This window comes from Natrix helvetica, assembly GCF_964273705.1.
Source record: "Natrix helvetica genome assembly, chromosome: 6".
Classification (NCBI taxonomy): domain Eukaryota; kingdom Metazoa; phylum Chordata; class Lepidosauria; order Squamata; family Natricidae; genus Natrix; species Natrix helvetica.
Genome location: NC_138553.1, coordinates 64,079,799 through 64,095,810, shown reverse-complemented (window position 1 = coordinate 64,095,810; position 16,012 = coordinate 64,079,799). Strand labels below are relative to the sequence as shown.

At 39.7% G+C, this 16,012-nt stretch overlaps 1 protein-coding gene across 13 annotated transcripts in view; it reads left to right on the top strand.

Annotated features, from left to right (window-relative positions):
- CADPS2 (calcium dependent secretion activator 2) overlaps positions 1-16,012 on the top strand; it is a 364,417-nt gene that overhangs the window by 304,128 nt on the left and 44,277 nt on the right. For 9 of the 13 annotated variants that reach the window (XM_081957023.1, XM_081957020.1, XM_081957022.1 and 6 more), the window contains 2 exons: positions 7,447-7,530; positions 7,626-7,658. The exons of 3 other annotated variants lie outside the window; for them this stretch is intronic. In XM_081957023.1, the coding sequence (XP_081813149.1) occupies positions 7,447-7,530; positions 7,626-7,658 (117 nt within the window). The remainder of the gene's footprint in view (positions 1-7,446; positions 7,531-7,625; positions 7,659-16,012) is intronic. One more of the 13 variants, XM_081957024.1, reaches the window with a different exon arrangement.

Genomic DNA, 16,012 nt, shown 5'->3' with positions numbered 1-16,012 from the left:
GTGAAGACCACAGCTAATTCCATTAACTTAAGCCTTATGAAAAAGCAGAAAAGGAAATTTATTCATGGTTTCATACAACACAAAGTACTGGCTTATGGAGGGAAAACTCTTCAGATAGCTTATCAGCATACACTGGGCTCTTATGTCAGTGAACACAAGCCCAGAGCCAGGAAGCTTGTGGAACTCCTTGTTCGGGAGTTATTATGTGCTGCCCTATGAATGCTGAATTTTAATTTAGGCTGATTTTTACGTTTTAAACTTACTGTTTGTGTGTCAAATGAACAGCCATGCAAATAAATAAACAAAATAAAAGTGCAACACATAAGAATGGCCCCCACCATTTTCTCTTTTCCATAGGGAGAATATGAGAAAATTTCTGTTTAATTCTAAGAGTTTTTCAATGTATTATGATTTAAATTGTTTTTGCATTCAATTTGATATGATCTTAAAGGGAGGCTTCAATAGCATTAAACTTTTGTTTCTCATCATTAAGAGGCAAAAAAGATTTTAGGACCAAGGAGTGGCGATAGATCTGTGTTGGAATATAATATAAAATTGGAATCGATTAACCACTCTTTGCTTTGTCAAATAGAACTTCGAAAAATATAATTATCTTTTCTCTAGATTTCCAATTTCCAATGTAAAACCATGATAACACTTCATTTTTGCTTTGTTTTGATATATTGGTTAGATTTGATATATTGGTTAGATTTCTTTCCTGCTTCCTTCTAGGAGCTGAGGGCAACATGCCCAGCACTCCCTTTGCAAGTTATTCGTGACCATGTTAGGTCAGGCAGAGATAGTGGTTCACTCCAAGCCATTCAATGAGCTTCCATGGTTGAGGACAGACTTCACTCTAGATTTACCCCAGTTTTAAGCATCTTCACCATGAAACAGAATCATTCTAAGAATTTGGATAAGTGTTGTCAAACGTTAACTTTAATTTAGCAAATTAATTTTTTAAAAAATAAAGCAATTCCAGAAATTCAATTTGAACTAGCATTTTGAAAAACTACTCTTGAGAAAGATGAGGGCTTATATACTGACTGACATGCTAAGAGGCAGTGACGTGCGGTCACTAGAGGCAAGGGAGGCACGGCCTCACCTCTCTTCATGGAATAATAGTATATAATATTATATACTATATATATATAATATTATATACATCCGTCCGGCCGCGCCCGGGAGACGCGGAGGGAGAAATGTTGTCGGCGCCTCCGGATGACGAACCAGTCGCTTGCTTTCGTCATCGGGAGGCCGACAACATTTCTGCCTCCGCGTCTCCCGGGCGCGGATGGCGCCGAAGCAGTCCGGCGAGCGAGCGAGGCAGCGAGATCTTCGGTCACTCGTCCACCGGACTGCTTCCGCATCTCCCGGGTGCGGATGGACGAAGGTAGCCAGAATGGCGCCGAGGCAGTCCGGTGGACGAGTGACCGAAGATCTCGCTGCCTCGCTCTCTGCCTCGCTCGCTCGCCGGACTGCTTCGGCGCCATTCTGGCTACCTTCGTCCATCCGCGCCCGGGAGATGCAGAGGGAGAAATGTTGTCGGCGCCTCCAGATGACGAACCAGTCGCTTGCTTTCGTCATCGGGAGGCCGATAACATTTCTGCCTCCGCGTCTCCTGGGCGCGGATGGCGCCGAAGCAGTCCGGCGAGCGAGCGAGGCAGCGAGATCTTCGGTCACTCGTCCACCGGACTGCTTCCGCATCTCCCGGGCGCGGATGGACGAAGGTAGCCAGAATGGCACAGAAGCAGTCCGGCGAGCGAGCAAGCGAGGCAGCGAGCGAGGCAGCGAGATCTTCGGTCACTCGTCCACCGGACTGCCTCGGCGCCATTCTGGCTACCTTCGTCCATCCGCACCCGGGAGATGCGGAAGCAGCAAGCGACTGGTTCGTCATCTGGAGGCGCCGACAACATTTCTCCCTCCGCATCTCCCGGGCGCGGATGGACGAAGGTAGCCAGAATGGCGCCGAAGCAGTCCGGCGAGTGAGCGAGCAAGGCAGCAAGCGAGGCAGCGAGATCTTCGGTCACTCGTCCACCGGACTGCTTCCGCATCTCCCGGGCGCGGATGGACGAAGGTAGCCAGAATGGCGCCGAAGCAGTCCGGCGAGCGAGCGAGCGAGCGACGCAGCCTGATCTTTGGTCGCTTCCAGAGCCGGAGCGGGATGGAGCAGCCACCGCCTTGGAAGTGAGTCGCGCGGACGGAGCTTTGGGGCTGAGGAGAGAGGCAGGGACGGAGGGAGTGGGGGGAGAGGGGGGAGAGGAGCCGCCCCCCTCACCCCCCACGCAATGGGGAAAGCTTTCCCGAAATGGGGGGGGGTCGCAGGAAATAAAAAGGGTGCGCGCTGGGGGGGGACGAAGGAGGCTTTGGCGTGCCTTAGAGGCGGGCGGGCAAGCAACGAAAGGAGCAGCCAGGGCGGGCGGTGGCTGCAGGCGGTGGCTGCAGGCGGCAAGGCTTGAGCGGGGTGAAAGGGACTGGTGCCGGTGGAGGAAGTAATGCTACGCCGCGGTCCCCTTAATGTTCACTCAGGAAGGCGGAGAACGAGACCACGTGGTCTGCACACGTGGTCTGCACACGTGGTCCCATTCCCCGCCTTCCTGATGACATCACCAGCCTCCCCAGCCATAACCCTCACCGCACGTCACTGCTAAGAGGAGTCCAGAGAATTAGTGTGATACATTTTTAAAAGTGCCTTTAGTTATCCATTCATTTACTTATTATTCATCTTATTTCTTCTTCTGTAATGATCCTTATGATGATATAAAAAGAAAGATATACAATAAGGAAGAATATGTATTAAAAGTATAAAGTTATAAGAAAAGCGGAAGATGTGATGATATAGCTCACTATTATCACTCTGTTAAACCATTAAGGTCTTGGATTGCTGCAAGGTGAGACTTTCAAATCCTGACAGAGAATAAGAAATATGACACTGTTATGACACTGTTAGAGTGGCCATTAACAGCATGCCAAATGGAATTTTGTCCTGTCTTCTCACTTATAAGATGGTACTCCTATGTTCTAGAAATGTGATTTAGATGCCAAGCAACTACTCTTTAAAATACTTGTAAAATTAGTCATTCTATTATTATAAACATTTTGCATTTACTGTGACAATCAGTAATGTTTTCATATAAATATGAGAACAGTATTTTTTTAAATAGTATCTTTACTGTATATTTGCAGGTGTGACAAAGTTTTCATTATTGTTTGTATCACATAGAGCTTCCAAAATGAAAACAACAGAATTGTTGACCTGTTTAGTTTGGGTTTATTTATAACTTGTTTAAAATTATTGATAATTTTAGAAGTTGGGCTGTATTCTGAGTCTAAGTATACATTCTGATTAATGGACTATAAATATGGCTTTTATTTTTTAAAAAGTTAATAAGAAAGACATTGTCAGGTATGCCTCCTTCAGTATCCAAGAAAGAAAAACTTCAACTCCATTTGAATAGTGATAAAGTACTTTTACTAGATATGAATTGAAAGCAATGAAAAGGAAAGCAAGATCTGAGCCAAAAAGGCTCAAACAAGTACATATCAAATGATTACCCAACCCCCTCCTTCCAATTACCCCAGCCCAGTGTCCAATCTGCAAGTCCCTAAGGTGTCATGTGCATCTTCAAAAGGCCTCATCATGTTGGTATGCGAGACGGTTGGCCTTGACCAAGACCAAACATCGCCCATCAGCATGTGCAGAAGATGATGAAAACAAAGCTCCCTTCTACATACTCCTCCAGTACCATATAATTCCCTTCCCAAATACCTTGCCCCCACCCTCCCCGTTTCTATGGCAGCCGATAGCAAGCAAGCGAAGCAGAGGCTGACAGGCATAATATACTTTCTCTTAATATTTTGTATTCAAAGAGAGAAGTTTCTATTTTAATGAAGAGTTTGTTACAACCAATTTTGTGGTATTTAAGTAGAATGACAATAAAGATTATACTTACTTACTTACTCGATGCTCTCTGAACTTGGTTGTTTGCTTGCAGATGTTGCATTACCAAACTGGTAAAATCATCAGGGCTAGAAAGGAAGGTTGTATGTCAGGGGTGGGTTCCGGCAGACACTCCTGCCGGTTCGCTCGTGTGCGCACCACACGTGCAAGCATGCGTGGTTTGATTAAAATTGTTCTGTGCATGTGCAGAACCCAAAAACAAGATGGCGCTGCCTATGGCACCGCCGGAAAAACCAGTTCGGGGACATGGCAGGCCTGGATCGCTGCCAGTTCCAGCGACCCAGGCCGTTAAACCACTACCGCTTCGGCTGAACTGGTCCAAAATGGTGGAACCCACCACTGGAGTGTGTGCTCTCAGTTCATATACTTGTGGCTGCCTTTTCAGTGTGGATGGAAGTGTTCTTGGTGGTTCCTTGATTAGACCGCTGTTTACATTTTGCTTGTTTCCTTGATTGGGGTTTTGGGATAAACAGCTCCTCACCAGCAAAAAACACCCAGACAAGCAGAGTTTAACACAAAAATTAATACTAGAGCAACAATCAACGTGTAAACAATACTCCACTCAAGAAATTATCAATAAATAATGTGAATAACAGTGGGGGAACTGATTAGTCCTTTTCTCTTAATTTTGTTTGTTTCCTTACTTTTTCTTCATAAGCAGAAAACAAACTGAAAAAGATTTGATAAAGAAACATACAGTGCTGAAAAAAGAATCTATTGAAGCACATTTTTGCTTCTTCCCTTTTGACTATTCCACTAAACAAACTCCACTTTCCAATTCCTAATTAGTTTCAGCCTAATTTTATTTTATTTTATTATGCATACACACACACACACACACACACTTATGTACACACACACACACACACACACACACTGCTGTGTTCAGTGGTCCATTGTGGTGTGTGGAATAGTATAGAGATAAAGAAATAATGATTCATCTTCATAGTGAACACTGAAATGAACATTAATAGCAACCTGCACATTGCAAAGCCCACAGAGAATATGGAGTCAATTGTATTGTCTGTTTTTACAGCCTAGTTTTTTCCTTATCTATTAATGTATAGTTGAACTACTCTCCAGATAGTGTAATGTCAAAGAATGGTAGGAATGGTAGTGATTGGGGAACATCCGATTGGAGAAAACTACTGCATGGTTATCTTATTTGTTAAGATGGAAAACATGGGCCGCCAAAAGTTTCTAATAACTCTCAACATTTGCTAGGTAGAATTAATGAAATTCAATGTATGAAAAATACATGCACAACCTTGACAGAGTTTAAGGATTCTTAAATCTTAATTGACCATTTGTTCTATGTTGTTCACATTGATTCAGTAAAAGAAGAGTTACAGTACTTAGAAGGGGGCCCAGAGTCGTGTTTTGTGTTTTCTCCTTTGGTTTTGCCACAGCAGTGATAATCTTGAACTGAAGAGGTAGGTAGGTAGGTAGGTAGGTAGGTAGGTAGGTAGGTAGGTAGGTAGGTAGGTAGATGTATTCCTTCTTTTAATGTTTAGGAGTCATTCAATGTACTTTGAAACCAATGCAATATAACATTATATAATAACACAAAAGAAATGAGTTATATAAAAAGGGCTACGTGTTTTTTTTAAAAAACATGCATGATTAATATTACAACATTTGTACAACATGTACAGTAGTGAACTTTTTTCAATTGTGTAAAATAGTAATTTTACATTTATTTATTCAAGATTTATAAGGCCATCTATTCCAATTGTGTGATTCTGGGATGAGATAAATAAATATTCACCAATTAATGAAAATGACCAACCAAAGCAGGAAGTTACGGATAGTATTCACTCAAATTTGTTCTGGTTGTACAACTCCCAATGGATTCTGTTATCAAAATTCTTTTGTGTTGTCTGCTTTGTAAACTAACCTAATAAGTTAAGAAATTCTTTACATATTTAATTTGCATTGTGTTGGATCTAGGTTTGCTGGTGCTTAATATCATTGAAAGTGTAGGATTTTGGTTAATATAATTAAGCCCATGACTGACGATCCGTGGATTTCAGCAGATTTATTCTGAGTATAAGTCTATCACCAACACTTCGTTGACTGTTGACTTGACTGTTTGCTTACAGACATTTTATTACCCAACTAAGTAACATTATCAGTGCAACGGAGTGTGGGGTTCAACCATTTTGTGTAGTTGGTAGTTCCTTGATTAAGGTATTTTGTTTTTTGTTTGATTATTTACCTGGTGTTAATCCCTGCTCATCAAGGTGTAAGGTTGCTGGAGAAGAAGTGTTCTGGTCTTTTTGTTTCCTTGGTGGCTTTTTTGAATGCAAATATGATTTATCTCTACCATTCCCTACCATTGTTTAATTTGTTTTTGTCTAAGATGATAACCAGGAAAAGGAAGGTGAATGGTTCAATAGTTAAAGACACTGAGCTTATCAGCTGGAAAGCTGACAGCCCAGGTTTGAGACCCAAGCGCTGCACGACATGGTGAGCTCCCATTGCTTGCCCCAGCTTCTGCCAACCTAGAAGTTTGAAAGCACGTAGATACAAGTAGATTAATAGGTACCATTTTAATAGGAAGGTAACAGCATTTCATGAACCTCAGCAAATAGTCATGCATGAGCATGGAAGTGTCTTCAGACAATACCAGATCCCTTGGCTGAGAAATGGAGATCAGCACCGCCCCCTAGAGTCAAACATGACTGGACAGGACAAACTTTTATCTTTCTTTAAGATGCTAACAATTTCCCTGTTGACACTGTAGATCAGGAAGAGTCAACCTTTTTATACCTACCGCCCACTTTTATTTCTCTGTTAGTAGTAAAATTTTCTAACCGCCCACCGATTCCACATTAATGATGATTTATAAAGTAGGGAAGTAACTTTACTTTATAAAATTTATAAAGCAGAGTTACAGCAAACCCCTACCGCCTACCAGGAAAGCTGGAACGCCCACCAGTGGGCGGTAGGGACCAGGTTGACTCCCACTGCTGTAGATGAATCTGTCCAGGTGTTGGGAGATTAAGGACTTTTCGTCACCAAAACTGGCAGGGCAAGCTACTATATGTAAACAGGGGACAAAGTCCATTCTCACACAGATGATAGCAATAGCACTTAGACTTACATACCGCTTTACAGTGCTTTACAGTCCTCTCTAAGCAGTTTACAGCGTCAGCATATTGCCCACAACAATCTGGGTCCTCAGAAGGATGGAAAACTGAGACAACTTTGACCCTGGTGAAATTTGAACTGGCAAATGTTACCTAGTTGGTAATGAAAGGTCTGCAGGCAAGCAATCAAGCTTAGAAAGCATCAACTACTCCATACATTTAACTAAGGATTTGGCAGTAGGTATTAACGGTATCTGGCATAGTATATGAGCCATAAAGGAAAGGTCTCCCCTCCCCACGACCTTCTGCAGCTGTTTAAAGTAATTTCAAACCCCTTTACACATTATGAATATTTAATAAATATGAATATTTATCTTGTGTTTCTTAATATAGTTTGTTGCAGTGCTAGAAGGTGTGCTCTCTAAATTATCAAGGTATGATGAAGGCACTTTCTTCTCATCAATACTTTCATTCACTGTAAGTACAACAACTATTGAATAACAATTTGAAAAATCCATTATGAGCCAATGATACGAAGTGATGTTTGTTTTCTACTTTTACATTTTCTGAAGGTAAAAGCAGCTGCAAAATATGTTGATGTTCCTGTAAGTATTTTTCTTTTAAATATGAATGCAATACATTAATTACTTTCTACTCTGTGTACTTTTTCATGTATTATCATTGCATTTTCTTTTAAAGGTTGATTATAGTTACACACCGTGTACTTAAGCAGATCATTCTTGCCCCTAGAGGGCATTTCATTTCCCTTAGGCTACTACAAAGTCTCAAAGCAAAGCTTTGAAAGATTACTCTCAGTGTACTTTTTCAGTTGTGCAGGAGTGAGGATTGTAACCTAGAAACTGTGTCATGGGGGAAATTTTGTCATTTGGGTGTAATTGTTCCCGGGCTTAGCTCACTGGAGTTTTCATGAAAGTGAATAGTTTATAATTATATTCTATGTCCATGAATTTCTGTACATAAATCTTATAATTTCAGGCATATCTGTTGCATTAAATGAGTATGTAAGGTCCTCCAGGTGTGGAGCTTATAGTTTTCAAGCATTAAAAATACCAAGATGTAAATATTCTGTTCTGAATAGATATTTCTTTTCGATTTGTAGTCATACTCATTTTTTTAATGTTTTATCTTACAATATCAAATATAAATTATGAATGCCACGGTGCAAAAAGAGTTTGAAGAAAGCTTTTTTTCTGAATTTACCTACCTTTTTCCCTTACCTAAACCTGTTTTGGACAATTCTGGACTTACTGTTATTAAACTCATTGTTATGTAGCCAAATACGTAAATTAGAAGAGCTTCAAATTAGGAAAATGCCATTTTTATATTTTAAAATATAAAATTTTAAATAGTAACTCTTTTTTCCTACCTCTAAGGTGAACTATTATTTGCAAAGCTGTGTTTCCCGTTTCTGACCCAGCTTTTCTTTTTCTATTTTGTTTTATTTCAAGTTGCAATTCGTAGAGTCAAAGTTCTGGGTACCTTAGATATTGTGAGATGCCATTGGGAAAACTTGTTTTATCAATGATGGTATACTGTTTTTTTTTTCAAACCAACGTATTGAAACCCCATGTTTAACCATGCAGATCAATCTATTGTTTCTTCAATGTAAAATTATGTTAGCTTCATTGTTATTTTGAGACGGTACAATCTATCCCTCTGCAATATCAAACTCTATGGACCATGGGACTGGCTACCTCTTCAAGTGGGTCAAGATATATGTGGAACAAAATCTCAGGCTGAAGTCAAAGGTCAGAGTAGTTCCGGGGTCAAAGGAGGAGGTGATTGTCAAACAGCAGACAGAAGTCAAGCTTTAGGTTTGCATTAAAAGTAAGGACAGCTTGAAGGATTTATATGTTGTTCTTAGCTTGGTTGCAGGAGCCACCTGTTTTATATTTATATTCACTTGTTTTATATTGCATGATGCGACAAGAGGTTTCATTTTTCGATCACCTTATTGCAAAGCTTGGTACAAGTTAGGGCTGGGAGGGAATTACTTCCATGCCTAAGAGTGAATAGAATATGCATCTCTTCATTCTGCTACATGTCCAGCACCATAAACACTACACAAACATTTGTTTTCTGAAAGCAGCTATATCAAGTGGAATGGGGTGAAGCAGAAACCAGAATCTAGGTGAATGTTCAAAAAAAGAAACAGGAACTCATTTCTCCGGGGAAATTTGGGGAGGGGGGTGTTTCATAAAAAGGTTGCTTGGAGTTTTCTTTGCTAAAGGTTGGTGCACTATGACCTGCACTGGTTGTTTATGTAACAAATTCTTAACTCTGTCTCTTGGTCCTAGCTTAAAACTATAACCATTTACATTGCACTGCCCAATTATGATACAATTGTTGACTCTCATTTAGGATATTACAATTATTCCCAATGCTTCAGAATTTCAGGGGCACTCCACTCCACTGCTTATGGTCCAGAAAAGAGCAGTTCTTAAGTATCACTTGAATCAAATTCTCCTTTGTTGGGCATTGGGAAATTAAAAGCAGCAAATAATGGTTACATGAGAAAAGAGGAAAAAACATTCTCTGCAAAATGTATTGCAGAGAAATGCAGCAATGTATTAAACATAGAGAGAATTTGAAGAAACTTGTATATATAGTACTTCATAATTCAAATCAGATTGAGGGATACTTTCATTATCAAAACTAGGTAACATCATCAGTGCTAGTAAGGAATGGGATTTGCTCTCAATTTATATTCTAGTGGTTTGCCCTGTCAGTGTTGGTGGGAGTGGTCTTGGAGTTTCTTTGGTTGGGCTATTTATTGTTAACTTGTTTGGCAGTTCCTTGATTGGGATATTGTTTATTTCATGATTGTTGGTCCGATGTTAATCTGGGTGGTTTTGATTGCTGATGGGAAGGTGTTTTGGTCTTTTTGTTCCCTTTTTGACTTGCTTTTCTCTTTTGCATACTATGTAGATGTTGTTTATGTCTATGTGTCTGTTGATGGGCAGTTTGTCAAGAGTGCCAGACTTTCAGGAATTCTCTAATGGTTTTGGATTTGGCTTGGTCTACAATGGTCATGGTTTCCCAGTTGAAACTCTGGCTAAGTCTGTAGAATTAAAGAGTTTTCGTCATATCTTCTTACTTCTAGTTGGTGTTCATGGATGCATTCTGCTAGTCTGCTGCTTGTTTGCACTACATAGTGGCTGTGGCAGTCTTTATTTACACTGTAGGTTGTTGCAGATGACTACTGTTCTTTTCTTCTAGGGCTGTTGAGTCTTTTGGTTTATTTAGGATATTTTGGAGGTCTTTAGTTGGTTTCTTTTTTTTTTTTTGCAAAAAAATTTTTTATTGGTTTTACAAAATTTTAAGGAAAGGGGTAGTGGGTATGGGTACAAATTTTGACAGCTACATCGTGCAGGAAATGGTATTCCCCCCAAGTCTCATAACTTTTACAAAATGATAAACAAAATGTTATTGCTTAACTAGATCTTGACAGCTTATTTTTACATTATATATTTCAATAATTTCAATCATTTACTTTGTATCTAACAAAAGGATTCATTGTATCAGCAATTGCAATGTTTTTTCTAACTTACTTTTGTGATCTGAGTTTTCTCATTGTTGCCTCCTCCCCCCCCACCTGCCAGCAAAGCCTCAGCCCCTCCCCCTTTCATATCTTGTGTACTGTCCGCTTTGTCTAGGAGAGCTTTGTTTTTTTCCATGAAGGCCTCCGCCTCCATAATTGTATTAATTCTAACTCTGTTGCCCTCCCAGAAAATCAGTATAACTTCTGGCAAAAGCCACCGGAACCAAAATCCCTTATCAAATACTTTTTTTGCTAGTATTGAATATTTTTTCCTCTTATCTCTTACTTTCTTCGGGATTTGTTTCAGGATGGCTATCTCTTTGTCCCCTTTGTGCCCCCAGAATCTCATCTCTTGTAGCCTTCCTAAGAAATTTAATATGAACCTCTCTTGGAACATTGTGTGTTCTAGCATAAGCTGAGTTAACTCTATAAACCAAGTCAATATCCCATCCTAATTGCTGTTTGTCTTTTTTAATATATTCAGCTAACATTGTTGTCATGATCTCCTTTAGGTCTTCATTGTCAGTCTCAATTACGTTTTGAAATCTAAGGAAAAAAGACATCCTTTCAAATTCCATTTTTATCATGTGGTTCTCAAGTTCTAAATTTCCTCTCTGGACCACCCTCACCTCCCCCCTCATCTCAGCTGTCCCCTACTCCAGAACATCCAATCTTTGTTTGTTTTGTGCAGTTTGGTTTTGATTTTCTCTGAGTTGTTCATTCATTTCTCTCAATTGATTTTTCAGTTCATCCTGCCCTTTTAAAATCTTTTGGAGCAGCTGATGAGTTACTGATTCCTCTTCAGGGGCTTTAGGTTGTAGAAACGATGTTAGTGACTGCTGTCCAATTTGGCTGGATGTTGAAGATGCTGGGGCAGATCCTGGTTTCCCAGGTGGTGGTTTCTTCGGGGGCATCATAAAAAAAAAAAAGCTCAGAGATATGTATGTCCATACAAAGAAATGGCGACTGTGGAAAAGCACAACCAAGAGAGACCACGAGGCAGGCAGTCCAGACAGGAATAGAAACCTTCTATATAGTTCAGGTCCAGTCAATTAATTCAGTTATTCCAAATCCAAGATATTATGTAGCAAGAGATGTTTCTGAGAGTCACGGAGACAAAAGTATAATGCCAGCAATTTTCATAGGAGGAGTCTAATTTCAAAGAGCATAAAGACAGAGGAAGTATGCCATCTTGCTTCGCCAGTCCCAGAGATCGGGAAGCAACAAGTCAAAAGTTTTCAAAATTTTTGAAGAAGTCAGATCATCACTTTTCTTTCACAATTGCATTAAGAAAGTCATTTTGCCATTGCTTATAACGAGTGTGATTCCTTTTAAAACTCACTCTCTCTCCTCCGAGAGAGAGAGGAGATAAATCCAAAGCCGATTTTCCAAGGGGGGGGGAAATCCCCCTCCCTCCAATCACACTTCCCAGGAGAAGATTGAAAGTCTTTTAAAAAGCTGACGATCTTTCATTTAAATATCAAAAGGAGAATTGGGGAGGGTTCCCATCTTACCACACTTCAACTGTAGCCTTCAAATTGTCAATCATCCAGCTGTCTCGAAACAAAAGCGCGCGGGAGCGTAGAAGCTCCGTTGTGTACCCCTCTCGCCTCTCGGCTCCTGGGGCAATGCCAGAGGCCCACCCGCAGCCGCCGATCCAGGGGACCCCCAGCGAGCAGCCCCTACGGCAGGGCACCCCTTCAAGGCACCCTGTGCCCCCCCAAGCCGAGGGGAGCCCACCAAGAGAGTGCAGGGCGGATGAACACGTCCGTCATTCTCAACAACCGGAAGCAGAAACTGTCTTTAGTTGGTTTCTGTACTACGCTGATTCCATGTAGTTGTAGAAGTCTCAGGTGATTTCTGGGTTGTATGGCAATGTTATTATTTTTACTTTTATTCTTTTTTGTGTTGGTTGTGCTATATTGGATTGACTGTCACTTTTTGATAAAGTTGCATAGATATCCATATAGATTATCTGTTTCCTTTTTTAAGATTTCAGGAGTGCTGCAATGTGTTTGTGCTCATCTAAATAGAGTTCTTATACAGTTCTCTTGTGGTTTATTACTTTGATAGTGGAACACTTGACTGGATTATTTGGAAAGAAACGATGCTGCAAAAAAATAGTACTTTGTACTCTATAGCTCAGCTGTCAGATTCTGTAAAGAGTTCATACATCACTTCTTCACATTCATGTGTACACACATGTGTACAAACCCGATCTTGTATGTTGGGTCAGTGCAAATATGCTGTATATGGTTGGAATCCAACAATTCTTTTTGAACAAGAAGTTAGCATAATCAGGATTTGAACAGCACCAGTGGAAAGGGATACACAATCATTCCTTGTCACTGTAACAAGTGCATATTTGTAACTCTTGTGTTTAAGAACATAAATTACAATATTAATTTGGAGAAAAACATTAATATACTTCTCCAAATCAATACTCAATTGTCTATTTTAATTTGTCTTTTTAAAAACACAATTTAGCAAATAATATCCTTCACGACTTACTGTTCTACCAAAACTTTAAATATTTATTTAACATTTATTTACTGATATTTAGGCTTATCTTGAAGGTCATCAATAGGCTTTCATTTAGTGATTGAATTGTGAATATCTGTTCTTCAAGAAAGTTGAGACTAGCGTCTGTGTCCATTTCTGTCTTAATAACACTCCTGTCAGTTTTCTCATAAAGGACTAGTAATAGTTTATTCCCTCTGCAGGAATGTAGGAATTATTAACTTGATATACATCCAGAAATTTGTAACTTTCTTTTGGAGACTTAATTCTCCTGGATTATGGCTCTAGATTGTAAAACATAAATGAATAGGAATGACTGATGTTTCTGTCTGTGTTTTGATCTTAATATGAAATAGTCATTTTTGTTAACTGTCTTGCAGTGCAGATTTGCACTGGCTCTTTGGCTTATTGAGAAGATGAAATAAGTAGGCTGATAGGAGTACAAATAATATAAATTTCATACCAACAATGCTAGGTTTGGAACATAATTTTGCCAATCATGGCAAAGAGGTCCTCTTACATTTCACTTTCAGAAGGGTCTTGGAGCTTCTGAGGCCTTCTATGGCACATTTATACATCATATTAAAACATCTGAGAGATCAGTTTCAATTATGTCACCTGAGGATCTGAATAAGATACTTAAAAACTGATTGTTAAACAATCTGTTTCCTTGACTTTTATCTGTTATGCCTTTTCTCTATTCTCAAGGACAATGCTATGTCAATTATTTATTGAATACTTAAGCAAGTTGATACAGAGGTTTTGGGACATCATTTTCAAAAAATGCAATAATCTAAGGATTTTTCTTGAATACCACCTTTTGTGGCATAGATGCATTACTGAATGTTCTAAAATATCAAATCAGTCCACAAAATAAATGCATTGAGCTTGTGATGAGCTTTATATGGTTTTCCTGTCCTTTCTTTTCTTCTTATTTCTTTATCAAAGACGTAGAATAGTCCTAACAGAAAAATGGATTTGCAATCTGGAACAGATGCAAGTTATGATTGTTATTTCTTTATAAACAAGAAATAACCTTAGATTTGGTGAAAACTTGTATTATATTTAAAAGAAAAAATAAAAATCCAAATTATGATAACATTAAGTGTTCTGACCCCCCTTCTTCCCTCACCCACACAGAACATGCTCCGGAACAATACTTCTTTAACAGGGTTTATTGCACAGACAGACAGACAGATCCTTGGCAGTAAACCACCATGACAAGGCTCACAGACACGAGACACGATAGCAGCTATCCAGCAAGCTACGTTTCCAAGACCGAACTTCTTGAAGAATTCCTTTGTTGACTACTGCAAAGGGCGTATGCTCAGTCAATCCTTTTATAGCCTGAGGGGGAGTCTACTTATCAGCAGCTGAGAGCCCTTACCGCCGATAACTGCGCCCTTGCTCCCTGCGTCTGTGGGCGCGGCGGTAACGAGGATCCAAGAACTCCCTGCTGATCTCTGAGTCACTGTCCCGTGACTTCTCCCCACTGCTCCAAGGCATGGCATCAGGAGCCCCCCTCCTTAGGCTCTCACTGCTGCTCCATGCCTCAGGCGCCTCCTGGTGGCCGACCAGACTCTCCGATCCCTGCTCAGAGTCAGAACCCTGCCCAAGGTCCTCCTCATTCTCCAGAGCCGACTCATAGGGACCCTCACTCTCGGAGCCTGGTGGCAGCTCCAATGGCTCCTGTTGGGCCACAACAATTAAGTAATCATATTTCCTAAATCCTTTTGAAATGTTCTTTTTTCTTAAGTTGAAAAGTAATATTTACATATATTTTCCATGACAAATCGTTCATGTTTAAAATATCATATAGCAGAAAGGCCAGTTAATCAGTTTGTTTCAAATCATTCAGACCTGCATAAGTATGCTTCAACCCTTTTTAATGATTTGGATGAGCACATTGGATACATTTTGTAAGGAAGCAATTTCACATTTGGCTAAACCATTAAGATAATAGTTAAAACAATTTACTCAGCATCAGCAAACACACCTTATCTAATTGACTAATTGATGTTTTAGTCAATTGTTATTCTGGCGGAGGTACAGAATTTGACCATTCTGGGAGAAACGTCTGAACATTGATCTGACAAATGGTGAAGTAAAAAAAATTCAAACACTCTGCCTGACATGTTCAATAAAATGAGGGTAAAAATATCCCTGTAAAAAAAGGCAGCATGGAGGAACCTGTCTCTTAGTCTCACAGGATCAGATGTGATGAGCAAAATGAGTATATTAATATCTGCCTACCAATAACACTGAACCCGGGAACTTAAAATAAGCAGTGTTAAATTACAAAAATTCATTAAATTATCTAGCCACTTTAAAACATAAGTAAAGTCTGCTGCTACAAATATTTTTTATTACAACTGGTTAAGATTTTGACATGTATTTGGATGCATTCTATATCCACGTTCTTTTAACAGCTTGAATCTATTTAAATGACTACAAAATAGCTTAGATTTTGTGTGTCAGTGACTTTGCTGAATAATCCCGAGGAAAAAATACATTTTATATCCTAGTTTAATGAACTACAAAGCAGCTATTTTGTGGGTTAAGTTAATTCTTTAAAGTGTATATTTGAGCATTGGGAGTCTTCATCATTAAAAAAAAAAAAAGCAATATGCCCTTTTCATATATTGTTAACATTCCGTAAAAAGGTTCAGTATGTCCTTCTATATTTAAATCTGTTGCTTGCAGGGCAGAGGGAGGCTGTATAGAAAGGACCACCCTCCCTTCATCAGTGAATGGGAAGGGATGATCCACACCTGCGGATTAGGTGAAGCCACAGGAAGTAAGAGCCCCACAAGCAGCATATAATTAACCAGAAATTTTCTCCCTCTCTTTTTGTACATACTGTTCATCTCATCAGGT